This window comes from Agelaius phoeniceus, chromosome 2 (assembly GCF_051311805.1).
Source record: "Agelaius phoeniceus isolate bAgePho1 chromosome 2, bAgePho1.hap1, whole genome shotgun sequence".
NCBI lineage: Eukaryota > Metazoa > Chordata > Aves > Passeriformes > Icteridae > Agelaius > Agelaius phoeniceus.
This window is the reverse complement of record NC_135266.1, coordinates 115660708-115682427: the sequence shown is the minus strand read 5'-3', so window position 1 is coordinate 115682427 and position 21720 is coordinate 115660708. Positions and strand designations below refer to the sequence as shown.

Genomic DNA, 21720 nt, shown 5'->3' with positions numbered 1-21720 from the left:
CGAGACTTTTCCACCAATCGCATCGCGCTCTTGCGAAGCGGCGGGGCCAGAGGTGAGCGGCGCGTTGATTGGCAGGGCTGGCGGACCAATGGAAGTGCGGCGCGGCGGGGGCGTGGCCGGACGCCTGGCGGCGCGGCGGGGGCGGTTCTTCCGGCGCGGCGGGGCGGGGCGGGGGCGCTCGGTACGCGCGGGGCGGCGGGGCCGCCATGGCGGAAGACGAGAGCGACCAGGAGTCGGAGCGGCTCAGCGAGGAGCTGGAGGCGCTGGCGGCGCCGGGGCTCCCGGCCGGGCTGCCCGCTCTGCTCCGCAGCCAGTACTACTGCCGCCGCTTCTGCCAGGTGAGCGCCGCGGCGCGGGGGGCAGCGCCGGGGGCAGCGCTGAGGGAGCCGGGCCGGGCCCTCACGCTGCCGGGCCGAGGAGCGGGTGCGGGGCGCGGCCCGGGGGAGTGAGGCCGGGCCGGGCGGGCACGGAGGCTCCCGGGGGGCAGGGAAGGAAGGCGAGGCGAGTCCCGGAGCGGGAGCGGGTAGGAAGAGCCGGGGGCGGCTGCGGGGACACGCGTGGTGCTGCGGGCAGGACGATCCCGGCTGGCCTCGTCTGCGTGGCCGAGAGGCGAGAAGGGCCTCGGGAACAGTTCTCGTCTCGCTGACGATTAGTCCAGGGTGTTTTATGATTTTTAGGGTTTTGTCTTTTGAAAAGCAGCGTTTTGTCGATGCGGGCTCGGGATTCTTGTGCTCCTCGCAAGCCCTTTAGGTGTGCCTTGCAAAGTGACAAGCACCAACAGGTTGTTTCTCCTGGTTGCTTTCATCAGCAGGTGTGGATGGAGCATTAGTTACCTTTGGTGTATTCCAGCCATGCCACTTGCTGCTGCTCAAAACACACCCCAGAGGTTTTTTTATATAGAACTGCTTCGTTTTATCAACTCTTTGACTTATCTCACCTCTGCAGTTGTCTTCTGCCATCTACAAACGCGTGATGCCATGTTGTCACTTTGTTCCTGTTTCATCGTTCAGTGAAACACCCTGTCTGAAATATTACTTACTGTTATATGTGCTTACAATAATCTCGGGGGGCATTCTGCTCACTAAGCCCATGAGTTGCTTTTTGGTGCTGTTCATCCTTTCATATTTTGTTCTGTTTTATAATCTCTCAAGAATTGCAGAGACAGTAAAAGGAGAAGCAAATATTTTTGGAAGTCTGGCATTTTCTACAACTGTAAGGAATGACAACCATATTTGATCATGTTGGCTGGTTGGAAAGACATTTACTTTTGCTCAACTCTGGGGGTTTTATCTTAATGTTTTCTCTCTCAATGTTGAATTCATTGTGTGGAGGAAGTCCAGACAAGGTGATTGCTTCATGTACTAATGCCAATTCCAGGGCAAAGTATGCGTTAGTAGGAAACGGAAGAGGACAACAGCAGAGGAAGAGTTTTCCTGTGAAATAGTTGTATCACAAGTGTTTTTTGTTATATATCTCGTGTTGACTTATGCAGATTTTTTTGCATGTGTGTGTAGGGAGATTGCCAAACCCTCTCCCCTACTCTGAGTTGATGAACTCTCCAGAAAAGCAGCCAATGTTCTGAGTATGTAAAGGGCTCTGCTCCTTTTCTCTTAAACTTTCTTTTCAGCAATGCATACTTTAAATAATCCTGATGAGAGTAAGTTAATATATTAACAGTTTGTCCCTAGGGTTTCTTTTTTTTTGTGTGTGTGTTTTGTGTAAATTTGGCCTGGTGTGAACAGCAGTCATGTGCTCAAGGTAATCAGTGTTTTGTTTAAACATGTTTTTTGGTAATGGGGTTTTCTGCTGATTTAACTGCACAAACACAAGATCCTAAGGGGTGTGCTGGTGTGAAAAGGCTGTAGCTGTGTGACATTCATGGATTGACAACAAATGAAGTTGTATGTGCTCCACATGAGCTCATTTTTCCTCCTGGGATTGACAATGTGTAACTATACACGTAATATATATTTGTACTTTTCTATCCAGATCTCCTGGAGGATGTGTTTGGCTGCTGTGCAGACTGAGCCTTCCCACCTCACTCCATTTTGCACTGCTAACACAGTTTTGCTTGTCTTTATACTCATTTGGCCCTTCTGAAGGTCCTAGTTTGCCTCCTGTGCTCCTGGGTTTGTGCCCTAAGTGGAACAGCAGTTGTAGAAATAGTTGCTTAGTGATGGTGCAGTGAGTTTGGACTCCCCAAAAGAAACATTGTTATTTTCAGAATAACAACCTATCACACTTGGGTGTGCTTCAGACATGGTGCTGGAGCTTGCTGTCACCTGAAAATAATTCTGTTTAGATTGCTTGTAGTTAAGCTAAAGACTGAGCATGTCTCAATAAGAACTACAGGATAAATGAAGCAAGCTGTAAAGAAAGCCTTTTTTAGTCTGTAGATATGTTTTCTGTACCCAGAACATCCTACTTAGCTTTAAGAGAGTGGCTTAGAGCTTGAAATGCATTGGTGTGCACATCTTTTATCCTTAAGTGATGTTAGAAAGGTAAAAAACCTGCAGTAAACAGCCAGATTCAGTTCTCTTGAGGCCTGGAGTATTGTAATTCAACTTGAGTTTTGAATTGATTAAGTGCCAGTTTGAAAAAGATGAGGTGTCAGGATTATGAGAGCATTTTCCATAAATTTATGGATAATCACAATTTAGTGATCCAAGATGCAGATGGAATGTGGCGTCTTGAAGCCCATTTGTAGTTGTGGAATCTGGGTCTTGTAGGTGTTTGTGGTCATAGAGAGTCGTTACAGCCTGAATCTTTCAAGGCAAAATGGAATAAAATTTTTTCTTGGAATGTTATTTGAGATTGATGATATGGGCAAAGCAGAAATCAAGCTTTTTGTGGCTGGAAGGGAAAAAAGACAGTTGGAAGATGAGTCAAGTGCCCAGCTTATGCATCTCACCAGCTGTTTCTGTGTTACTTTCTACAATTTGCTGATGTGGCTTTTCTTCTTATTTGTGGAGTTCCAGGCCCACTTGGATGTTGGGAAAGCAAATCTGCTGTTCCCAGCTTTGGCAGGCAAAAGAACAACGCATCTGTAACTACTTTGTAAGTTAAAGACATTTGAAAGGTGGTACCTAGAAGAGACTCCCTCAGCCTAAACGTTTGGAAGAGTTTCAGCTTGCGTTTGTATGCAGAATTTAAAATTTTTTCAGGAGGTTTCTCAGGAACTGTAGCCATTGAGGTGTTCCTGTGAGACAGAAAAACAAATGATGAAGGGCAATAAAAACAGAATAGATGGGGACTTTTTTGGTATGAGGGTTAAGGGGACTACTTTTATAATTACATGGATGAATTTCCAATTTTATATGGCTTAAAAACAAACTTTAATGGTGAGCTGGGAAATGGGTGTAGCTTTCTTCATTGCAATGGAAGTGGGTACAGTTTTATTAACTAGAAAAAGAAATTAATTGTTTTTTTTTGATATTTTTGGATATTTTCTCATAACTTTACTATCAAAATACTCCAAGTTGCTTGCAGCATTTCTGCAGTTGTCCTCAGGGCTGCATAACTGGACTCGATGTTATTTTATGTTGTTGGTACTGACTGGAATAAATGCCAGGTGAGTTCATCTCAAGTAACAAGGTAATGCTGTGAGGGGTAAACACTCCTTGATCTGTTCTTCCTATGGCATCAGCTTACAGCCTTCCAGCATGATCCCACTCCTGAAAGAAAGATTACCTCCTTTGCTTACATTAATTGGTGGAAAAACAATTCTTGGGCTTGTAAAAAAAGTTAAGTAGTAAAATATAGTAACACACCAGAGAAGATAGTGTTTCCTGGATTTATTTTAGCAGGCAAAAAAAAAGCAGGGAGGGGTGTGTGACTCAACTGTTGTTCATCTTGCTTTGTGGTGATGGAAGTAAAAAAATATACAACTTTAGATGCTTGTTCTTCTGACTTGGGGGTTAATGTCGTTTCACATTTTTTCTGCCTAAATTTCAAAGTATTTGCTTTTGTCTCTTACTCTGGAGTTTGGATCAGCAGTGGTTAATTTGTTTTTATATTAAAAAACAGAACCAAAACAAGTGCAAAGAAAACCTCCCCAAACCTTTAGGTTCTGCCAGACTTTTATTATCAAATTTTGGGCCATTTGGATCCATATTTGATCTTCATACACCATTTTAAGGCTCAGCTACTAAAGTCTTGCTCACATGAATGCTAGCAGTGACAAGTGATTTCTTCAACATCCTTGAAGCTTATGTCTCTGAAAAACACAATCTGTAATTTTGCACCACTTATTTGCTCATGTAATAATTTGTGGTGTTGATGTTTTGGGGTTTTTGTACCTTCCTGAACAAATATGCTTTTTCCTTGTTAATGGCTCAAATTTTAAGACCACTGTTCTAAGTAATATTTTACTTCCTCATGTTTTTGAATGTTGATACTGCTTGTTACATTGTAGCTTACAAAGGGCCTATCGTACATTTCATTAACTAAATTCTAGAGAGTACCATAACTACTTGAAACTATTTAAATTTAAAATTTACTGTTGTGGTGTTTTTTACATGTGGGAGTGGTGGAAACCAGTGTGCTCAGTTTAGTTGTTGGTAGTTTAGTGTTGTGCAGCTTGAGATTCAAGTGAATTAATGTTTAAAAGGAAATCCACGTGGTTTTTACTGCCAAGTTGGATGCCGAGGGGAGTTTCCAGTTGTGGTGAGGATTTACCAGTGTGTGCAGAAGGGTGTCCTTGGCCTGGGTTAGGTGGTGTCACTCCTTTCTCTGACACTTGATGGGAAGGCTGATAAGGGTCTGTCATGCAAAGCTGGGCTCTGGTGGGTGAAGTGCTCTTGACTCCTCATTCAGTCTATGGGAATTCACAATAGCAGTTGATTTGCAAGCTCTTTATCTGAAGATTGACTCCTCCAGGCTTCCAGTCTTCAGTGCTCTTGTCATTAACATCATAAAATCTTTTCTTATTCACATACTCAGGGTGATTCTCATCAGCTTTTGTGCCTGCTGTCCTTTCAGCTTTACCCTGGGAAATGATCTCCCTGTTTTACAAGTAGGATTAAGGAGTTACTCTTTTCCAAAAGAAACATTTGTACATTTGTGCAAAACATTGTACACTTTTCTTGATCTTTGTAACATCTTTTTACTTCTCTGAAACTTTCCTCTTTGATACTTTCAAACTTCTAGGTATTGCTACTTCTCCAGGTTTTAATGCGTTTTCATTAAGTATAGCTTTTGCGTGGAAATAAGCTTGTTATTTTTCCTTCGAAAAAATTTATCAGGATTATAACTTAGAAAGGAGTTGCAGGTTTTTATTCCTAAAGGGAGGATCTCCAGTGAGTGATGCTTCAGTCTGACGGCTTTGCTACGTGGGCTTGTTCAAGTTAGAGAAGGTACACGTGGTGCAGGAGCTAATGCAAAAATCTAGAAGTTTTGTCCTTTTGTTTAGATGAGGAAAAGAATTGTGCTTCTTCACCGATACACCTAATAAACTGATTTTTACTGGTTACCTGTGATGTGGATGTGAGCATTTGTGTGTTCACAAGATTGGCAGTTCTCCCTTTCATAAGTGAGCAAAACAATTCCTTTCATTAGTTGACTTTTTCATTTGGGGGGTGAGGTGCTAATCAAAAGATGAAGAGGAATCTTTCTCCTTTTGAAGTATGTACATTTATCTCTCAGCGATAAAGCACTGCTCCAATCAGCCCAAGCTGCTTTTCTAGAATTAATGTCTAGTTTTCACTGTTGTGCAAGTGACAGACTATAAACATACGTGACTTTTTGGCTGGGCTAAATGTGGTGGACATATGGTAGCCAAACTTGGGAATTGTTCTTGCCTGAAGCAGGCTGAGGAGATGGATGAGATTTTGGTGATTAAGAGAAGAGGGAAAGCATTTAGCTTTAAGGGTAGAAACTTGTCTCATAGGATGCATCATGCTGTTGCTGGGTGATGTGTTTTCTTTTGCCAGAAGTGTGATTATGTTTGGTTACTCCTTATATAATATTCACATGTGAATTGCAGTAAAGGCGTTGCTTATATATTTTAGTGTAAAGGCATTTTCAACTTTTACATGTCAAGTAATATTTCATATTACCCTAAAATCATAAGGCTTGTCCTACTCTCTATTTGTATAGTAAAATCCTTATTTATAAGGACATGGTTGGCTTGTTTGTATTTGGAAACAAAACAAAATGCTCTTCATCCACTGAGCAGGTTCAAAAGACAGTTAAAAAGCTGTGGTGATTTCTTGTAATGTTTCCAGGAAGAGTAAATGTAGTATTACTCAGGTTCTAGAACTGAACTTTGGTATCTGAGCTGCTCTGGTATTTCTGCTGATCAGGCAACTGTGGTGGGTGCTTTTAATTAAGGATTTTAATTTTCAGGAAACTTTGGTTTTTCTAAGCTTGCCCCTTTTGGGTTTGTCCTCTCATGTGACAACCCTTACATATGTTTATTATAATTAATGACAACCATTATATTTGCCAAAAAGTTTTCTGTGTCTGAAAACTATAAAGAGAAAAACTCACAGAATTGTTGTGCATTTAATCCTGTGGTGACTTTACTGTTAAATCTTAGAAGAAGCTATGGGAGTAACTTTGTTTGAAATTCTAGTAATGATAAACTTTTAAAATTGGTGGTATATGTAGTTTCTTTATTTTCTTGTGTGGAGGAATAGGAAAAGCTGTGGCAACTTCCTGCCTAGCACTGCATAAAACATTTGGGGTTCGTGTCCTATGTATTTGCAAATCTAATTATTTGCAATTCTGTTTCTCTTAAGTCTTTGAAATACAGCCAAATAACTTTATATGTGCATATTTAATCACTTAAAATATATGTATAGAATTAATCAGTTATAACATAATTTTATATGTGCATATTTAATCATTTCTAATATATGTGTATAATTAATCAGTTAAAACATAATATTCCAAGAAAAGCTATTGTTTCACTGCTATAGGCCAGGTTTTTACTTATTACGTGGTTATTTTGGGGGTTAGCTGTCTTAGCTGTGTGCTCAGAAATTTTTGATGAGTCTGGTCTTGATTTTTTTAAGTGGACACATCTGAGTCTTAGATTTTCCTCTAAGTTACGAAAACCTATTAAAGGAAGGGAAGCAGTGTGTTGGTGTAGGAGAAAGATGGAGCTGAGTGGGGGGTTTGGTGTCAGGAAGGTGCTTCAGCCTCCTTTCAGTATCTTGATCTGCTCTGAATGAGAGAGGGAAAGCAAAAAGGCCCAGTCCCTTCATGGTTATTGGCAATGGCAGGTACACACAGACTGGGGGGTGATGCTTTAAGGATATTAAAAATTGCACACAGAGACTTTGAAAGCACCTGTTGCAGAAAGTCACATAAAAAAGGTTGCTTCCCTTCTGGTTTTCTCTCTGGTGTATTGAACAAGGCCACTGTGCATTGACTATGTTATGTTTGTTTTGTGTTTTTTTTTTTGTTGACTTCACTGTAGTGCAATTGGTGTGCCTGTTCAAAATGTGCTGATAAACTTCTACTTATTTTCTGCTTTGCAGTCCTCTTTCAAAGCATGGCATCTTGAGTATTCTGTACAAAAAATAGAGCTTGGTTTATATTACTGAAAAAGTTATTCCATGAGATTACTGAAAAAGAGACATTGAAGTACACATTATTCCCTACCCCTCCTTCTGTATAGAATGTGTGTGAAGTGTGGTTTGGAATTTATTATTTTATATTTAGTTTAGCTTTTTGTCCACACACATTCCCCACATCCCATCTTTTCCTGATTGTTGCAAGTCTTCTGAGAATTGACCAGTTAGATTTCTTTTTTCCTGTGGCTGATGAATTCATGGTTTCAGGTTATCTGCATTCAGGAAAAGTTTGCTATTCCTGTTTTTCCTGAGCAGTTTGGGATGGGGGGGGACTGTTGCTGTGAATGTGTTTTGGTGCATTTGAGCTGCAGACCAACTGCCAGGCCAAGGTGGTGTTGCTGCTGTGTTCATTTCTCTGCTGGCTCTGGTGTTTGTGTGGCAAAGGAATTGGTGCAGACTGGGACTGATGGCTTTTTTGGGGGAGAGGCTGTTCCCTGCCCAGTAATTCCTAACTGAGCTTACAGTGGGTTCAGATGAGTGCTGGAAGTGAAGTGAGGGATGTACAGTAGGACACAAAGTGTTGTTTCGTTGCTTGAAATAATTTATGAACTGTGCCCGTCAGGTGCAAGCATTGTGAAACATCCTGGTGGGAAGTGATGCTTTATTTCCACCTTTGTTTGACCTTTTGGAGGCTCACACTTGTAAAGGATGTTTTTTGTTTCTGTCTGCTTTGTTTTTCTAAGGCTTTTGTGGTTTTCTATAAAAGGGACTTGGCTAAAACTATTTCAGGGAACTCTTCGTAGGTCTGTGAGGCAGGACCATCTTAAAAATATTTAGTCTTCTTAAGAGGAAGAGTATTTATCTACAAGTCTGGTAATTCTTCTTCAGTCAACCTAGATATTTGCTGCATTAAGCTAACAGTTTTAAAATAAGTTTGGAAAACATAGAATCTACATACAAGTATGGGTCCATCTCAGCTGCTGTTGCCTTAGATCCATCCTAGGTCTAAATAAAGCCAAATTTACTCATTTGATCAGATAAGGAAGAGGGACTGGAATGTTTGTGCCTGCTGACATAAAGGCTGGAAGAGTGCAGGTTACTCTTTCCCCTCTTGGAAAGTTTTTAGACTAGAACGTCTGGATGTTGTTACAGACTCTCTAATTTGCATCCCTTTGCAAAATAAAAGCTTGTGTTTAAATACAGAGTGCAATATCTGTGGCACAGCAAAAGAAGAAAGTATTTCCTGTCTTCTCCTCTGAAAAGAGAAGTTGAAGGTCCCTTGTGATATTCCTTTCATGATCTAGGTCATAAACCAGAAAACAGTCACATTTTTTAGGTTACAAACTGTTCCTGAGGGAGAAGGTGGGAAGCTGAAGCAGGTGTACACTGCTTCTTCTTTCTGACCAAGGAGAATGTCTTGGATAATAATGTGTATTTGCATGGTTTTGCCTAGGTTGTTGAAGACTATGCTGGGAGGTGGCAGGTGCCTCTGCCTCAGCTGCAGGTGCTACAGACGGCGCTGTGCTGCTTCACATCTGCCTGTGTGTCCTTCCCAGCCGAATGTGAGCACGTACAGTATGTACTGAGTAGCCTTGCTTTGTGAGTACTTCTTTTTTGTTATTCCTTCTTTGACAATAGCACAGCAAAAGGGTTTCAGATCCTCTGAGCTCCTCAGAGGGGTTTTGCAGGTGGTGTAGCTACACAGAACCAAGAATTGCTTAGTAGAATTTGTTTTCGTCTTTTTTGTATCCTTGTTAAATATTCAAGTTGGCTATGACAGTGTTTTGTCATAAGGGATGTCTGGCAAAATGAATAATCTAAAAAATAAATGATCATCATAACCTTATTTTGGAGTATTTGAAGACCAACTTTTGCCAGTAGATAATTTTAAATAATTTATCTCAAATTTTTACTTTTGTACTTCTAGTGATGTAATAAGCTGAGTACTTCTTAAGATAAATGTCTTAAGAAAGAAGTCAATTACTTTGAAATTGTATGGATTTTTATATTTGAGTCATCAAAATGCTTCTGAGAATTACTTGTCATGCAGTTAACTGACCCAAAGTCACATTCAGCTTCAAGAATTACAGAATGTTTCATAAATTTTGCTCTAATTTTAATTTTCTTGATGCGATGGTTATTTTCCCACATGAAGACTGGAAGTGTCAGAGTAATAAGTACGTAAGAAAAAATAAATGCTGTCTTTAAATGCTGGTGAAGTCTCACTGTGGACATTTCCTGTTTTGTGTGTGTGAAACTGCTTGACAGAGGACTATTTATGGCATCATAAGACCACAATTTTCAAAGTTACATCAAAACATAGTGACATCTGTTGCAGTGGGTTTTTTCACTAGTTTTAAGGAAAAAGCCTACAGAGTTCAAACTATGTTTATATGTACCTTTAAATAGCAAAACTTGGGAGGTAACAAGGTGGAAATTCACGTTTTTTTTGGATGGATCCATTCTGATAATCGAGAAGTAAAGTGGTCACCGAGTTGCTGTCATGCTTGTCTGTTTTGTTTTTTGAGACTGGGTTTACTCCATGAGATTTGCTTCCATTCTAGGATGTCAGATTATTTATTCTTCTGCCTGGCTGGCACAGTTTTGCATGTGATATGATATAAAGGGATCCCAGGGCTTAGTAGCTGCAGTTACCTGGGCAACCTTCCTCAAATCTCTTTTGAAAATTCACTGTATATTAGGTCTTAGTTCTTGGACAGTAAAACTCTGCCTGACTGTATTGTCATCCTTGAGTAAGATTTCCTTGGTAACCAGGCAATAAACTGTGAACAGGAGCAACTGGTTTATTTCCTATACTTAATAAGCTTGCTATTCATATCAAATGAAGCATCATCTGCATTAATATCAGGGGGTTTTATAATGGTGCCACACTGGTGTTTTGAGGCAATCTTCTGATGCTAAAGCAGTGATGTGATCAATATAAACAAAGTTGGAACTGACTGTAGTAATTTTAACTGGAGACTGGTGATGAGGAAATAAAAATATTTTGAAGGTTTCCTATATTAGACTGTGAGTAAGTGCATTGATAAAGCAGAAAATTGTAGTTTACACTTGTTCACTATTGATTACCAGATTTTTTTAGCAAGATCTTCCTCTTTTTAAGTCACTCAAAACAAGTTTAAATGCAAGCATGCATCTTGCTCTAATTAGTTTTGTCTTATTATTTAAGTTCCAGTTTGGTTGCTTGCCAGATCATGATGTGACTCATGGCTGACCTTTGCTGAGAGTCAAGTATGCTGCAAAATTTTGTTTAACATCAAATGAGCTCATGTTCTTTTCAGAATCACATACTTATTTGGGTAGGGATTGTTTTTTCATTGCATATTTGAATTGAGATTCTCAGGCTTAGCCTTGAGAGAAATTCTGTCACTGAACATAATAAGTTGGTATCTATTTCTCTAAGCCTGTTTTTGGCAGAGTTAATCATTGGTTAGAAAAAATACTTGAGCAGAATCTGTTGGAAATCTAATTTTATGGTACTTTTCCATTTTTCCTATAGAAAACTTAATTTTGTCTGTGAATATTAAGACTTATTTAATGCACATGTTTAATGAAAATGTTACTGAGGAGAAAAAAATGCCTTTAATTTGTACAATATTTTTGAAGTCCTGCCTGTTCCTCTGAGAGTCGCTCAGTTCTTGTCTGCTGCCCTTGACTTTTTCAATCAGCAATTGCAGCTCATTAGTGCAGTGCCTGCCTGGTACTTTTTCCAAGTAGAAATGAAATTTCTCAGAATCTTTAGGCAGAACAGTAACAGTTGTACTGCAGATCCCCGACTGCCAAGTTTTTGATTGAATTCACTCAACTGCATTATCTGGAAGAAGGCTTTTATAAACTAAAACCTGAATTGAAAGGTGATCTGGAAAGCTGCTTTTTACCAGCCTCTCTGATTCTGTAGCAGGATTTAAAGGAACTAAAATGCTAGACCAGTGTTTTAAGATACAAACCATGGAGACCACAAATCAGTTTGAATCTCAGCAGCTTTGAAAGTATTAGTCCTTTCTTCACCCATTTCTGACACCTCTTTTTGGGATAACACTTCTGATTTCATCTTGCTGGACAAAGACCTGATCTGATTAAAAACTTGGTGGTGATAAAATTCAAGTTGTATGAATTTGAATGCCACACACAAAGTGAACATAGTTTTGTTTGCATATCTGCACAAAAGCTGTCCCCTTCTAAATAGTCTTCAAAAGCTTTTTTTTTTTTTTAAAGATAAAATAATTAATACCTTTACACCAACACCTTCATAGAGACACCTCAGTTATGGCAAGACAGGCTGAAATGAAATAAAGTGTGTTAGTAGCTGAAAACAGGAATTGCTGGCCACCAGAAATCTTTGAGTGACTCCACATGGCACAAGTCTAAAATTCACAGAATCCCTGATTTTGGTTTGCATGCTGCTAAAAGTAAGAGACTTAAGAGTAGTTTCATTTTTTGAATCAATGTTTTTAGTTTGACTTGTCACTACTTCTGTTTTTCAGGAGTCTTTTTGAATTGCTGCTGTTCTTTGGAAAGGATGAGTTCTATGAAGATCCTTTGAAAGATATTTTAGGTTCAATCCAGGTAGTGTTGCCTACTTTCATATAAAGTTTTAATATTCTTTTAGTAGATGTAAAGACAGTTTTTGTGACTGTATGACCTGGAGGAAATGTGCCATTAAAGTGAAAGAAACTTTGTTTATGTCTATTTAGAGCTTAATGTCATTCGGTTCATGACATGAAATCTCACATTTCCCCTCTGGTTTTAATCAGTAAATTTTAAATTGAAGCTTCATCTCAATGAAGTCTTCAAGTCAGCATAAACATAGATTGGTCTGTTCTTGGGTGGATTGGGACAGAGTTTTCTATGTCTGTGTAAAACTGCATAAGATAAATGACCCTAGACTAAGAACTTGTTTTGCCAGGTAAGTGTGGGGTTTGGTTTGTTTGGGTTTTTTTTATACCTGAATGGATTTTTAGGGTTGTGCCACTATGAGAGGAAACTTTGTAGGGAAAGAAAGGATGAGAGCTGGGTTGGGTCTCTATTAATTCTGCTCATGGAACTGCAGTTTGAGAAAAAACTCTTCCTTTGCTGTTTTTATGTTGATACCTGTCTATTACTGCTTCTCCAAATTAATGTGCCAGCACTGTTTCTGCATCAGTTGTGTAATCAAACTGGCAGTGAAAAGCAGGTAATTGTATGTGGATGGAAGCCATATTTCTGCTGCATTTTTTGTTTCAATATTAGATAACTCATTACTAAATTTTTTTGATTAGATTAATGGTGTTGTTCACGCTTTTACAGCAAATAATGCATGGCGATGAGAGGGAACTTGACATGAAAATAATGGCTGGCTAAAGCATTCCATGATATTACAGGCAAACATAATTCCTGTTATGCAGAGATCTGGAGAAAAATGATTGCTTGAGGGCTGGTGACTCATGGCTTAAATCAGTTTTTCCCCTCAGAAATCACAAATCGAGCTCAACATGTCTAAGTCTGTGCAGGATGCCATGAGGTGAAGGCTTGTCTCAGTGTGTGCCAGTAATATCTCCAATCCAAGTTGGTTTTGCATTGTTATACAAATGGAAGGCTCTTTCTGAGGGCTGTAGAAGCCATGAATTTGACCTTCAACAGTTCTGTATTGCTATTTGTAGATAATATCAGTTGTTGCTTTAGGGCTTTCTGTATGGTCAGTGAAAGACTTTGTAGCTCAAATTACTGACTGAGGAAATAGTCAGCCATGCATGGGTTTCTTGGTTTGTATCTTTGGGATAATCTAACTGTTTTAGACAAGATCTTTTTTTCTTTCTAATTGTTTCTCTTTGTACACTTAGGAATGTCAAAACCTTCTAAATAAATACAGGAATCTGAACCTGGAACTAGTGACTCGAATCATTCGAGATGGTGGACCATGGGAGGATCCAGTATTACAAGCAATTCTTAAAGCAAAGCCTGTGTCACAGGAATTAGGTACTTCATTTATCACAGTAATTTTCCAGAGTACTGAAAAAATGTGTTCAGTTTTGCTTTTTAAAATTATGTGGGGTCAGGTGTTATCAGCTGGCATTGCAGTGTTTTAACTATTTTTCTGTAGTACAATGTGCTGGTCTCTTTTTTGTTTGAAAGGAAGCTGAATTTTTCGCTAATTTAAGTCTGCTTTTATAATGTAGAGATCATATTCGTCATTTTGTATCACTGGCAGCTATGGAGTAGTTAATAAAATTCACAGGGTGGATTTTCCAAGTCTAAGTGTACACTTAAAGCATGGAGACAAACTTGACTCCATTTAGACTCCTGAAATAACATAAGTGGAGAGGATCTGATGTGTATTTGTCTCCTGGCACTCTGACTCATTTAATTTTTCTCTTCACTTGTAAATACTTGGTCTTGTGGCTTCTCTTGGTTCTGTGTCCAATGATGCCCATGGCTACATGTGACAGCTGTTTTCTGTTTATGGATATGTAATTCCTGGAGCTGGGAAAGGTGCAGTGCATGGGAACAAAATCACTGGAATGTTAATGAAAGTTCCTAGGAGGAAAAATACTCAAGCTACAGTCAAGTCTTTACTAACATGTAAAGCAACAGTGTTCCTCAGGGGACCTCTTAAAAGTTGTTTTTAGTTTGATAGTGATAGAAAATGCCAGCTCTGCTCAGTTATTATGGTGTAGTGCCTGATAGAAACTCACCACTGTGTTTGTGTCAGTGTGTTCATTGAGAGAGAGGAAGAGCACTAAAGACAGGACAGCTCATTGAGCTGCCTCCTTAACCAGAACAAGGGTTTTGATAGCAAATTAACATCATTATGCCTTTGTTATTTTGTCTCTTTTGTAAGCAACTGCTTGAGCAACAGATTTACCCATGATTTTTATTAGATATCTCATAAAGTTCTGGTCAAATAAGTACAGAAACGAAATGAAAACCAAGATGAACCTTGTTTTGTTCTGCATCCCGTGATTTTGGTGATTATGATGGGGAATTAGGTCTTGATCTCCATCTCTCCAGCACAGAATTAGTTTAGTCCTTTGCTGTAATGATTCTCTTGGTCACCATGAATCCTCTCTATGATGGGTTACAGTTTGAGGATGTTTGTTTTTAACCTGGCAAAGCAGGAATGAAACCTGTTACCACTAGATGGGCACTTTGTTTCTGGCTGCATCTCCTTTCCCTCTGCTGAGAGATTTTCTCTCCTTTTATCTAGATATCCTCACACACACCCTTGACACATCTCATCTTTGCTGACAAACATTTTATTTTAGATAATTTATATTTTGAGAGCTTGTTCTTTCTTCCTCTCACTTCCTCTAAAATTTGATTCTTGTGAAGTCTTACACAAAGCAAACATCCTGTGTTGCTTTATAGGCTTGCAGTGTGTATTTTGAAACTTGGCCATGTGGCTCCCTCAGGGTTTATTTAAATAGGAAAACCTGCCTATTATTGCTGAATCACCAACCATTCCTTGCAAAAAATCAGTTTGTGCGAACTACATAATCCTGTCCTGGATTCATTAACTCCATGGAGAAGCTTAGGCCAAGACAAACCTCTCTGTGTCTGTCTCTACAGGAATTGTAGTAAACTTTGAGATGTCACAATCTCTTTGGAGATGGCTGGAAACAAAGCAGTCATTGAGTTGAAAGAAAAATAGTAGGCTTGAAACATAGAACAATCAACTTGTAATGGACTAGGGAGAATAAGGTGGGCATCTAGAAGAGAACATGATAGAGGTGCAGTCAGAGGGAGCAGTTAATGAATTTCTGAGGTGCTGGTTGATGTCTATTGCTCTAAAGCAAATTGCCTGGGTAGCAATAAGGAATATAATATTGCTGGGTAGCAATAAATGTTGTTTCTTAGTGTATCTCAGGCTTGGCCAAACACTATTGTAGCTAGCAGTTGTCTTTGGTTTGGGGGGGTTAGGAGAGCTCTGTGTGCTGCCCTGGGAAAATAGGACAGGCCAGGACAGGGACCCTGCCAGCAGCATCAGTGAAACTGTGGAAACAGAGGAGGCTGTAGGAACCCCCATCCTTGAAAGCTCCTGCTGGCAGTGGTGTAGGGTGTGGAGATGCCCTTCCCTGGGAGAGGAGGCTGTCAGAGTCTCATTTCTGGAGCAGAAGGGACCTGAGAGTTCCCCACACCAAATAGGAACAAGAACAGGGTGAGCTCTGCAGTGCAGTTCCCCCTCCTTTAAGGGAAAAGGGTGTTATAGCCACTTGTTAGATGGGCAGCATTTCCTTACCATTAGCACTTACCAGAGCTGAGTATTTCCAGCCTTATTTTTCAGTAATGCTTGCATACAAAACAGAGGATGTAGTTTATTATCCTAAGGGTGCTAATTCAGTAAAGGAGAGGCCTTTGCTTGGCTCTAATGACTTTTCCATGTAATGTCTTTTTCTTGCAGTTCATCACCCCCATTAGACACTGGCTTGCCTTTTAGTCCTCTTGTTTTCTGAATTTGTTCTCTAAAGTGCTAAAGGATAATGGGAATGAGATGTTTCTTTCTTACAGTGCATCTGTTAACAAATCAAATTGAAACCTGACACCTTGGATTGTACTACTTAAATGTTCATTAGCATGGAACACTGCTAGCTTGCATAAAAATAAAGATGCTAGCGGAATCTTGGGTTTGAGTGTAAGAAATTATTTCAATCCTTAAAAAAAAAGCTTTATCTGAAAGGTTATTGTACAAGTAATCTCTTCATTTTGGGGGAAGAAAACTTCTTGTTCTGATTGTAGTTTTTAGTAACCATTTCTGAAGTATTGCTTTAAGTTGCTTGTAATTAATACAGATTCCTTCTAAGGGATGAACTTGCAGCCTTCACTGACTTTAAATTGACAATCTCATTATTTCTTTCTTTAAAACATGAAACTCTAAAGTACTGAAGTTGTAGCCTTGTAGCTAGTGATATTTTAACTTTAAATCCACAGAGATACTACAATCTGTATGATCTTTTACAATAAGATGCAAAGCATGTCTTGTAGGTATTTCTGAATTTCCATTTACTTCAATGTTGAGTATTTTCAGTATCTCACTTGAAATTTTTTCATTCAAATACTATGTTTTAGAGCTAAAAAACAGATTTCCAGAAATTAGGAGCCAGAATTTAAAGGTATTTAGATAGAAATTGTGCCCAGTAGCACTTTCAGAGGAAGATATGTTTTCCAAGCAAGCAAGATTGAGGCGTTCAAAGCTTCTTAAGGCAATAGCATGTGAATTGCAGTTAACTTTATTCATCACTTTGAGGTCTTACATTTTAATGGATAATGAGTATCTTGAGGTTTTAAAAAATATTTATAATTATAGCTTTGGAGGTGATGTCAATCCTGTGCTTCTGACAGTCTCACATATTCCACTGCTGAGAAAGGAGGGAATTTTCTTTTTTTAAAATGCTTACTTCTGCTTCTATACAATATAAATTTCACCAATCCTTTGCAGCACCTTGTGTTAACTTGTTAGAACAAAATACTGAATTAGATTACTGTTTAAGAAAAATAACAATTTGTTTCCAAGCAGGACAGATTTCTTATGGTATTTAATTTAATATTTTATAGACTTTTTTTAGCAGACCCTATTTTTTTTCTTAATATTATTTGTTATTAAAGACAGCATTACATTTAGATATATTTGTTGTTTGGACTTCATATTCTAATTGCCTTTAAATCTTTCTTTTCTGTGCAGTTAACAAATATTTAAGCTCTGAAAATCCACTGTTCTTTGAACTCCGTGCCAGATACCTTATTGCCTGTGAACGCATCCCTGAGGCAATGGCTCTTATCAAATCTTGCATAAATCATCCAGATATCAGTAAAGATCTGTATTTCCATCAAGCTCTTTTCACCTGTCTTTATATGTCACCATTAGAAGATCAGCTATTCCAGGAGGTATTGTTTGTCAGTATACATTTCTTTTTTAAAATCAAGTGGTGCTTTATACTTGCTGTGTACGAGTTGTCAAGAGGAGCATGTGGAACTCTGATTTTGTCGACTCAAATGTCATAAAATCAGGCAGCCCACACTGGTGTTGCTCAACTTAGTGCTGGCTTAAGCTTGGAAAAGTTGAATGTGAAGTGCCTACAAATCTTGTTGACCTAAATGCAATTTCTTGGTCAAGTATTCTTGTAGATATAGTCCCTAAATATTTTGTAACTTCAGTGTATTGACTATTTTACTATTAACAATTTTAGTAAAAGCACTTGAGCTTAATTAATGTTAATCATACATTAAATAGTTTGGTTCAAGTTTTTTAATGATGCCCCAATATGTAAAATGACACTTGAGCTGATTTGATTTGAGCTCTTTTATCACTAATAGCACTTAGTAGATAACAGTGCTTTTCTTAACTTGTTTTAAGAACAAGCCACCCAAAAGTGGAAAGAATAAGTGCTTTTGTGTTGTATTTTAATTTCTCAGACAATTATTTTTTAGAGTAATGACCATCAGAATATGAAAGAGCTCGAAATCCCTCCAAAATCTTTACTTAGAGATGTACACTAAAGCCATTTCGAAGACATCATGTGTTAATAGCAATTCCTGAAGTTTTTAGTAGAGCAAGATCTGATTGGTTTTGATTTCATGTCAGCAAATTGATCTAAATTGATTTTATTTTAATTGTATAGCACTTGTTGAGGACTGATTGCAAGAGTGGAATTGAGATCATCTGCAACACTGAAAAAGAAGGGAAGACTACCTTAGCCTTACAGCTTTGTGAATCCTTCTTAGTCCCACAGCTCCAAAATGGGGACATGTATTGTATATGGTAAATACTTTATTTCTGGGGAAGCAGCTGAGCAGAAAATACATGCTTATTGCCAAAATGAAACTCACCTAACTTAAAAATACCAGATAGACATTATTTTTAAATGTACCTGGTGCTTCTGTTGTGCCTGTCTGCCCTTTTACACACAGTCATATACAGGGTAGCCTAATAGTTCATAACTCTTTGTTTACTATTTCCAAGTAACAGAAAAGTGGAACTTTATGTACCCTACCTAGAAATATAGCATTTATTATTAGCAAAATGCAGTCTGTAGGCTTAACCATGTAGATATTTTGCTCTCTAACTGTAGTGTGTCACCAATGTGCCTGAAAAGAGAATGTTTGGTGCTGAAAATGTGCTGTTAATTATGGAAACTTGGATGTCATGAACAGAGGTATCACCTAGATGGAGTTCTCTAGAAAACATTGAAGATGTCTTCACACACATTTAATTATCTTGATACCTGAACTTGGGTTTAGGGCTAAGAAGTGTTTTTTAGAGTGTTGTCAACAAATTTCATCATTCTGAGGACTGAAAGATGACTAAGGAATATAATCCTGCTGAGCCTGTATAATTTCTGTAACTAAAGGAAGATCTGCATTCCTTGATAAAATATGCTTTCTTTGTTGATGTAGTTAAAGCAAAACATCCTAGCAAGGATTTGATAGAGATCAAATTATCAATCTGTCTAACTAATTTTAATATTGAGTTCAGAAGCTGCCTTGGATTCTTGTGTTCCCAGATTCCAGGAAATCAAAAAGCTTTGTTGTCTTGAGAAACTAATGAAAGTTAGATATGATAATGTTTACTTTGACATTAATGTTTTTCCTTAACTGCTGGGCTGTAGGAGGAGTAATTGCTCAATCAAAACCATTGGGATTATGATAATGGCATCCATTATAGTACAATGTGTTAGTAATAGATAGTGGTATTTTTCATCCAGTCTGTCCAGGAAAAGATGGACAGGACTGTTCAACCAAAAAGGTAGAGTTTGTGTGAGCTCAGTGGGAATTGAATCCATCTTTGCTGATTCCAGCCCAAAAGCTGCATCTCCCTATTCCTTATTAGGAAGTTACAAGTGTAGCTCCATAAATTAATGCTTTCTGATTGGGGGAGTCAATCTTGGAAGAAATGCATTTTCAATACTGTAATTAAAACCCTTTTTGCTGTAGTAACATGTTGACCTTGCTCTTACCCAGCTGATCATTGAGTTTTGCATCGTCCATTTTTGAAATTGCTGCTCAAAGCAAGATGTATCTCTTTTTGTTCTGACAAATCAGATGTTAAAGATGAAATTCCAGTAGAGGCTCAAGTACTGTTTGATACCTAGATTTCAGGGGAATAATCTTGGCATCTCAGTACTTTAATTTATTCAGAATATAGAACTTGAGGATCTTTGGAAGAGTTCAGAGCGGTTCTGTCTGTGCAGCTCAAGCAGATGTTTCATTCTTCACAGATGCTGAGCCTTAACAGTTGTGTTCCCAACAAGAACTCTGTGTTATATTTAATATCTCATGGAAACTGCAGCAAAGCTTGTGAAGGCATGACTATGCTGTAGTCCAATTTTTTGAAGAAGTAGGAGCCAGGTTAAATTAACCTTCAGAGTCTATTTATTCCCCAGGGAAGATTTTAGTGTTTCCAGCAGAGTAGAAATCATCTCACCTTATTTGGAACTGAGGGCCTTGCAGATCTAACAGAGATCTAGCTGCTAACATTACAAGCAAAGATAGGACAACAAAACAGATGAGAGAGGCTGTAGCAAATATCTGCTATTATACAGCTATATGAAATCTTCTAGCTAAAACCATTAGCTGTCATCTTAGAGGAAGATGAACGTTAAGCAGCTTGGTCACAAAATTCAAATTTTCACTGATGTCAAGAATTAATTCTAGATTCAGATGAACAAATTATTTTTCTGAAATTAAATCATCAAGCAAGCTGTGTTTGGTCATACTAAAATTTTTTTGTGTGAAATAATGGTAAGAAATCAATTTATTATACTTTGTATGAAGTGTTGTGTCTTCAGGAAGACACACAATATTTTGATTGAGCAGGCATAGATGGCCTTCCTTCTCTGCCAGATGATTTTTAAATGCTATTTTGGCTGTTTTCAGGTGATTCCCATGCGGTAAATTCAGTAAGTCAAAGAATTTTTACCACAGGTTTGATCAGTCTTTTGGCAGAGCATGTTCACTACTTACTAAGAGCAGCAAAGGGTTTAGATCCAGCTAAGTTAGGGAGGGTTTAACCATCATTTCATGTGGCACACAGTGGTTTTGGTATTTTGTACGTAGTTAAGAGGCTGGAATGCATGGTTGCCTCTGGTAAAGAGGTGCTGAGTTCTGCGATCTCAGTAACAATTTTAGTGTTGAAACGGCTTGCTCTGAAATTATATGAGGCAAAGCAGAGAATGAGATGGATTATTGAATTGTAACATACAACAGCAAAACTACTCAGTTCTTCTGTACTTCAGGTTGAGACTTCTACTGGGTTGTTAAGAATGGTTTAGTGCATGAAGACACTAATTTCAAACTTATATACGAAGTTTGCAAATATGTAGAATTCGGGTTTCTAGCCTGGTAAAGGCAGAGGTGAGCAGTTTGTATCTTTAGGAAACCAGAAAGTTTAATTTTTTTGTGTGTAGAGCTGCTTATAGGTGTCCCTTTTCAGTTTCCCCCATAAGCTTGATCTTTCTTTCAACTTTAGTTCTCTTGGATTCTGAATGAAAGAGACTGGTCAAGGTCTCAATGTCAAGCAGAATTCTAGAGCTGTCCTGAACTTAAAAGTGGAGTTGTTTTGTCGTAGGCAGTTCTGTCACTTCTTTCAGGCTCTGAGCTCACTAAGAGAAGCTTAACCTCAAAAAGTTTGTCTGACTCTGGAAATCAGCCAAATAATTTGTTAGTAGCCAGGTTTGTTTTGAGGGAGGAGATTGCTGGAGTAGAAAATTATCTTCCTTCAGAAAATCAAAGTCAGTGAGTCCTGCTTTCATTGTAACACTGTGGTGGGATTTCTCCTGAGTCCTAAGTAGAGCTACCCCTGTGTGAGATCTTAGTGCTGGCAAATCTTCTCATGACTAAAAGTTAGCCCAGTTGCCTTCCTAGGTCTCTGAATTAAAGTGCACAAAACTTTTATGCTGTGAACTTCAGTTAGCTCTATTTTATAGTCTAATGCATCACTTGCGCAGAGTTTAGCACTAATCTGTTTACATTTCCTTTTCTCAGGCTGGAATGTTATTTAACTGCAGATCATGAAGATGTAGGATAGCTGTAGAACCCGCAACTTTGGGATAACTGCTCTAGGCAGAAAATTGTGCTGTAGTAACTGGAGAACATCACTATTTCCTGCCACATCAGGAGCTTCCTATGCTGCTTCCACTTATCACATTCAAAAGCTTCTTTTCCTCAAGGACTCTTCATCCTTGTACTGGAAGTGACTTAATCCCAAGAG

At 38.6% G+C, this 21720-nt stretch overlaps 1 protein-coding gene across 1 annotated transcript in view; it reads left to right on the top strand.

Annotated features, from left to right (window-relative positions):
• Positions 1-187: 187 nt before the first annotated feature.
• ZNF654 (zinc finger protein 654) overlaps positions 188-21720 on the top strand; it is a 29881-nt gene continuing 8348 nt past the window's right edge. Inside the window, exons 1-6 of the mRNA XM_054653358.2 lie at positions 188-338; positions 8974-9119; positions 12026-12107; positions 13361-13496; positions 17197-17399; positions 18134-18273. Coding sequence (XP_054509333.2) covers positions 207-338; positions 8974-9119; positions 12026-12107; positions 13361-13496; positions 17197-17399; positions 18134-18273 — 839 coding nt within the window. The 5' untranslated portion in view covers positions 188-206. The remainder of the gene's footprint in view (positions 339-8973; positions 9120-12025; positions 12108-13360; positions 13497-17196; positions 17400-18133; positions 18274-21720) is intronic.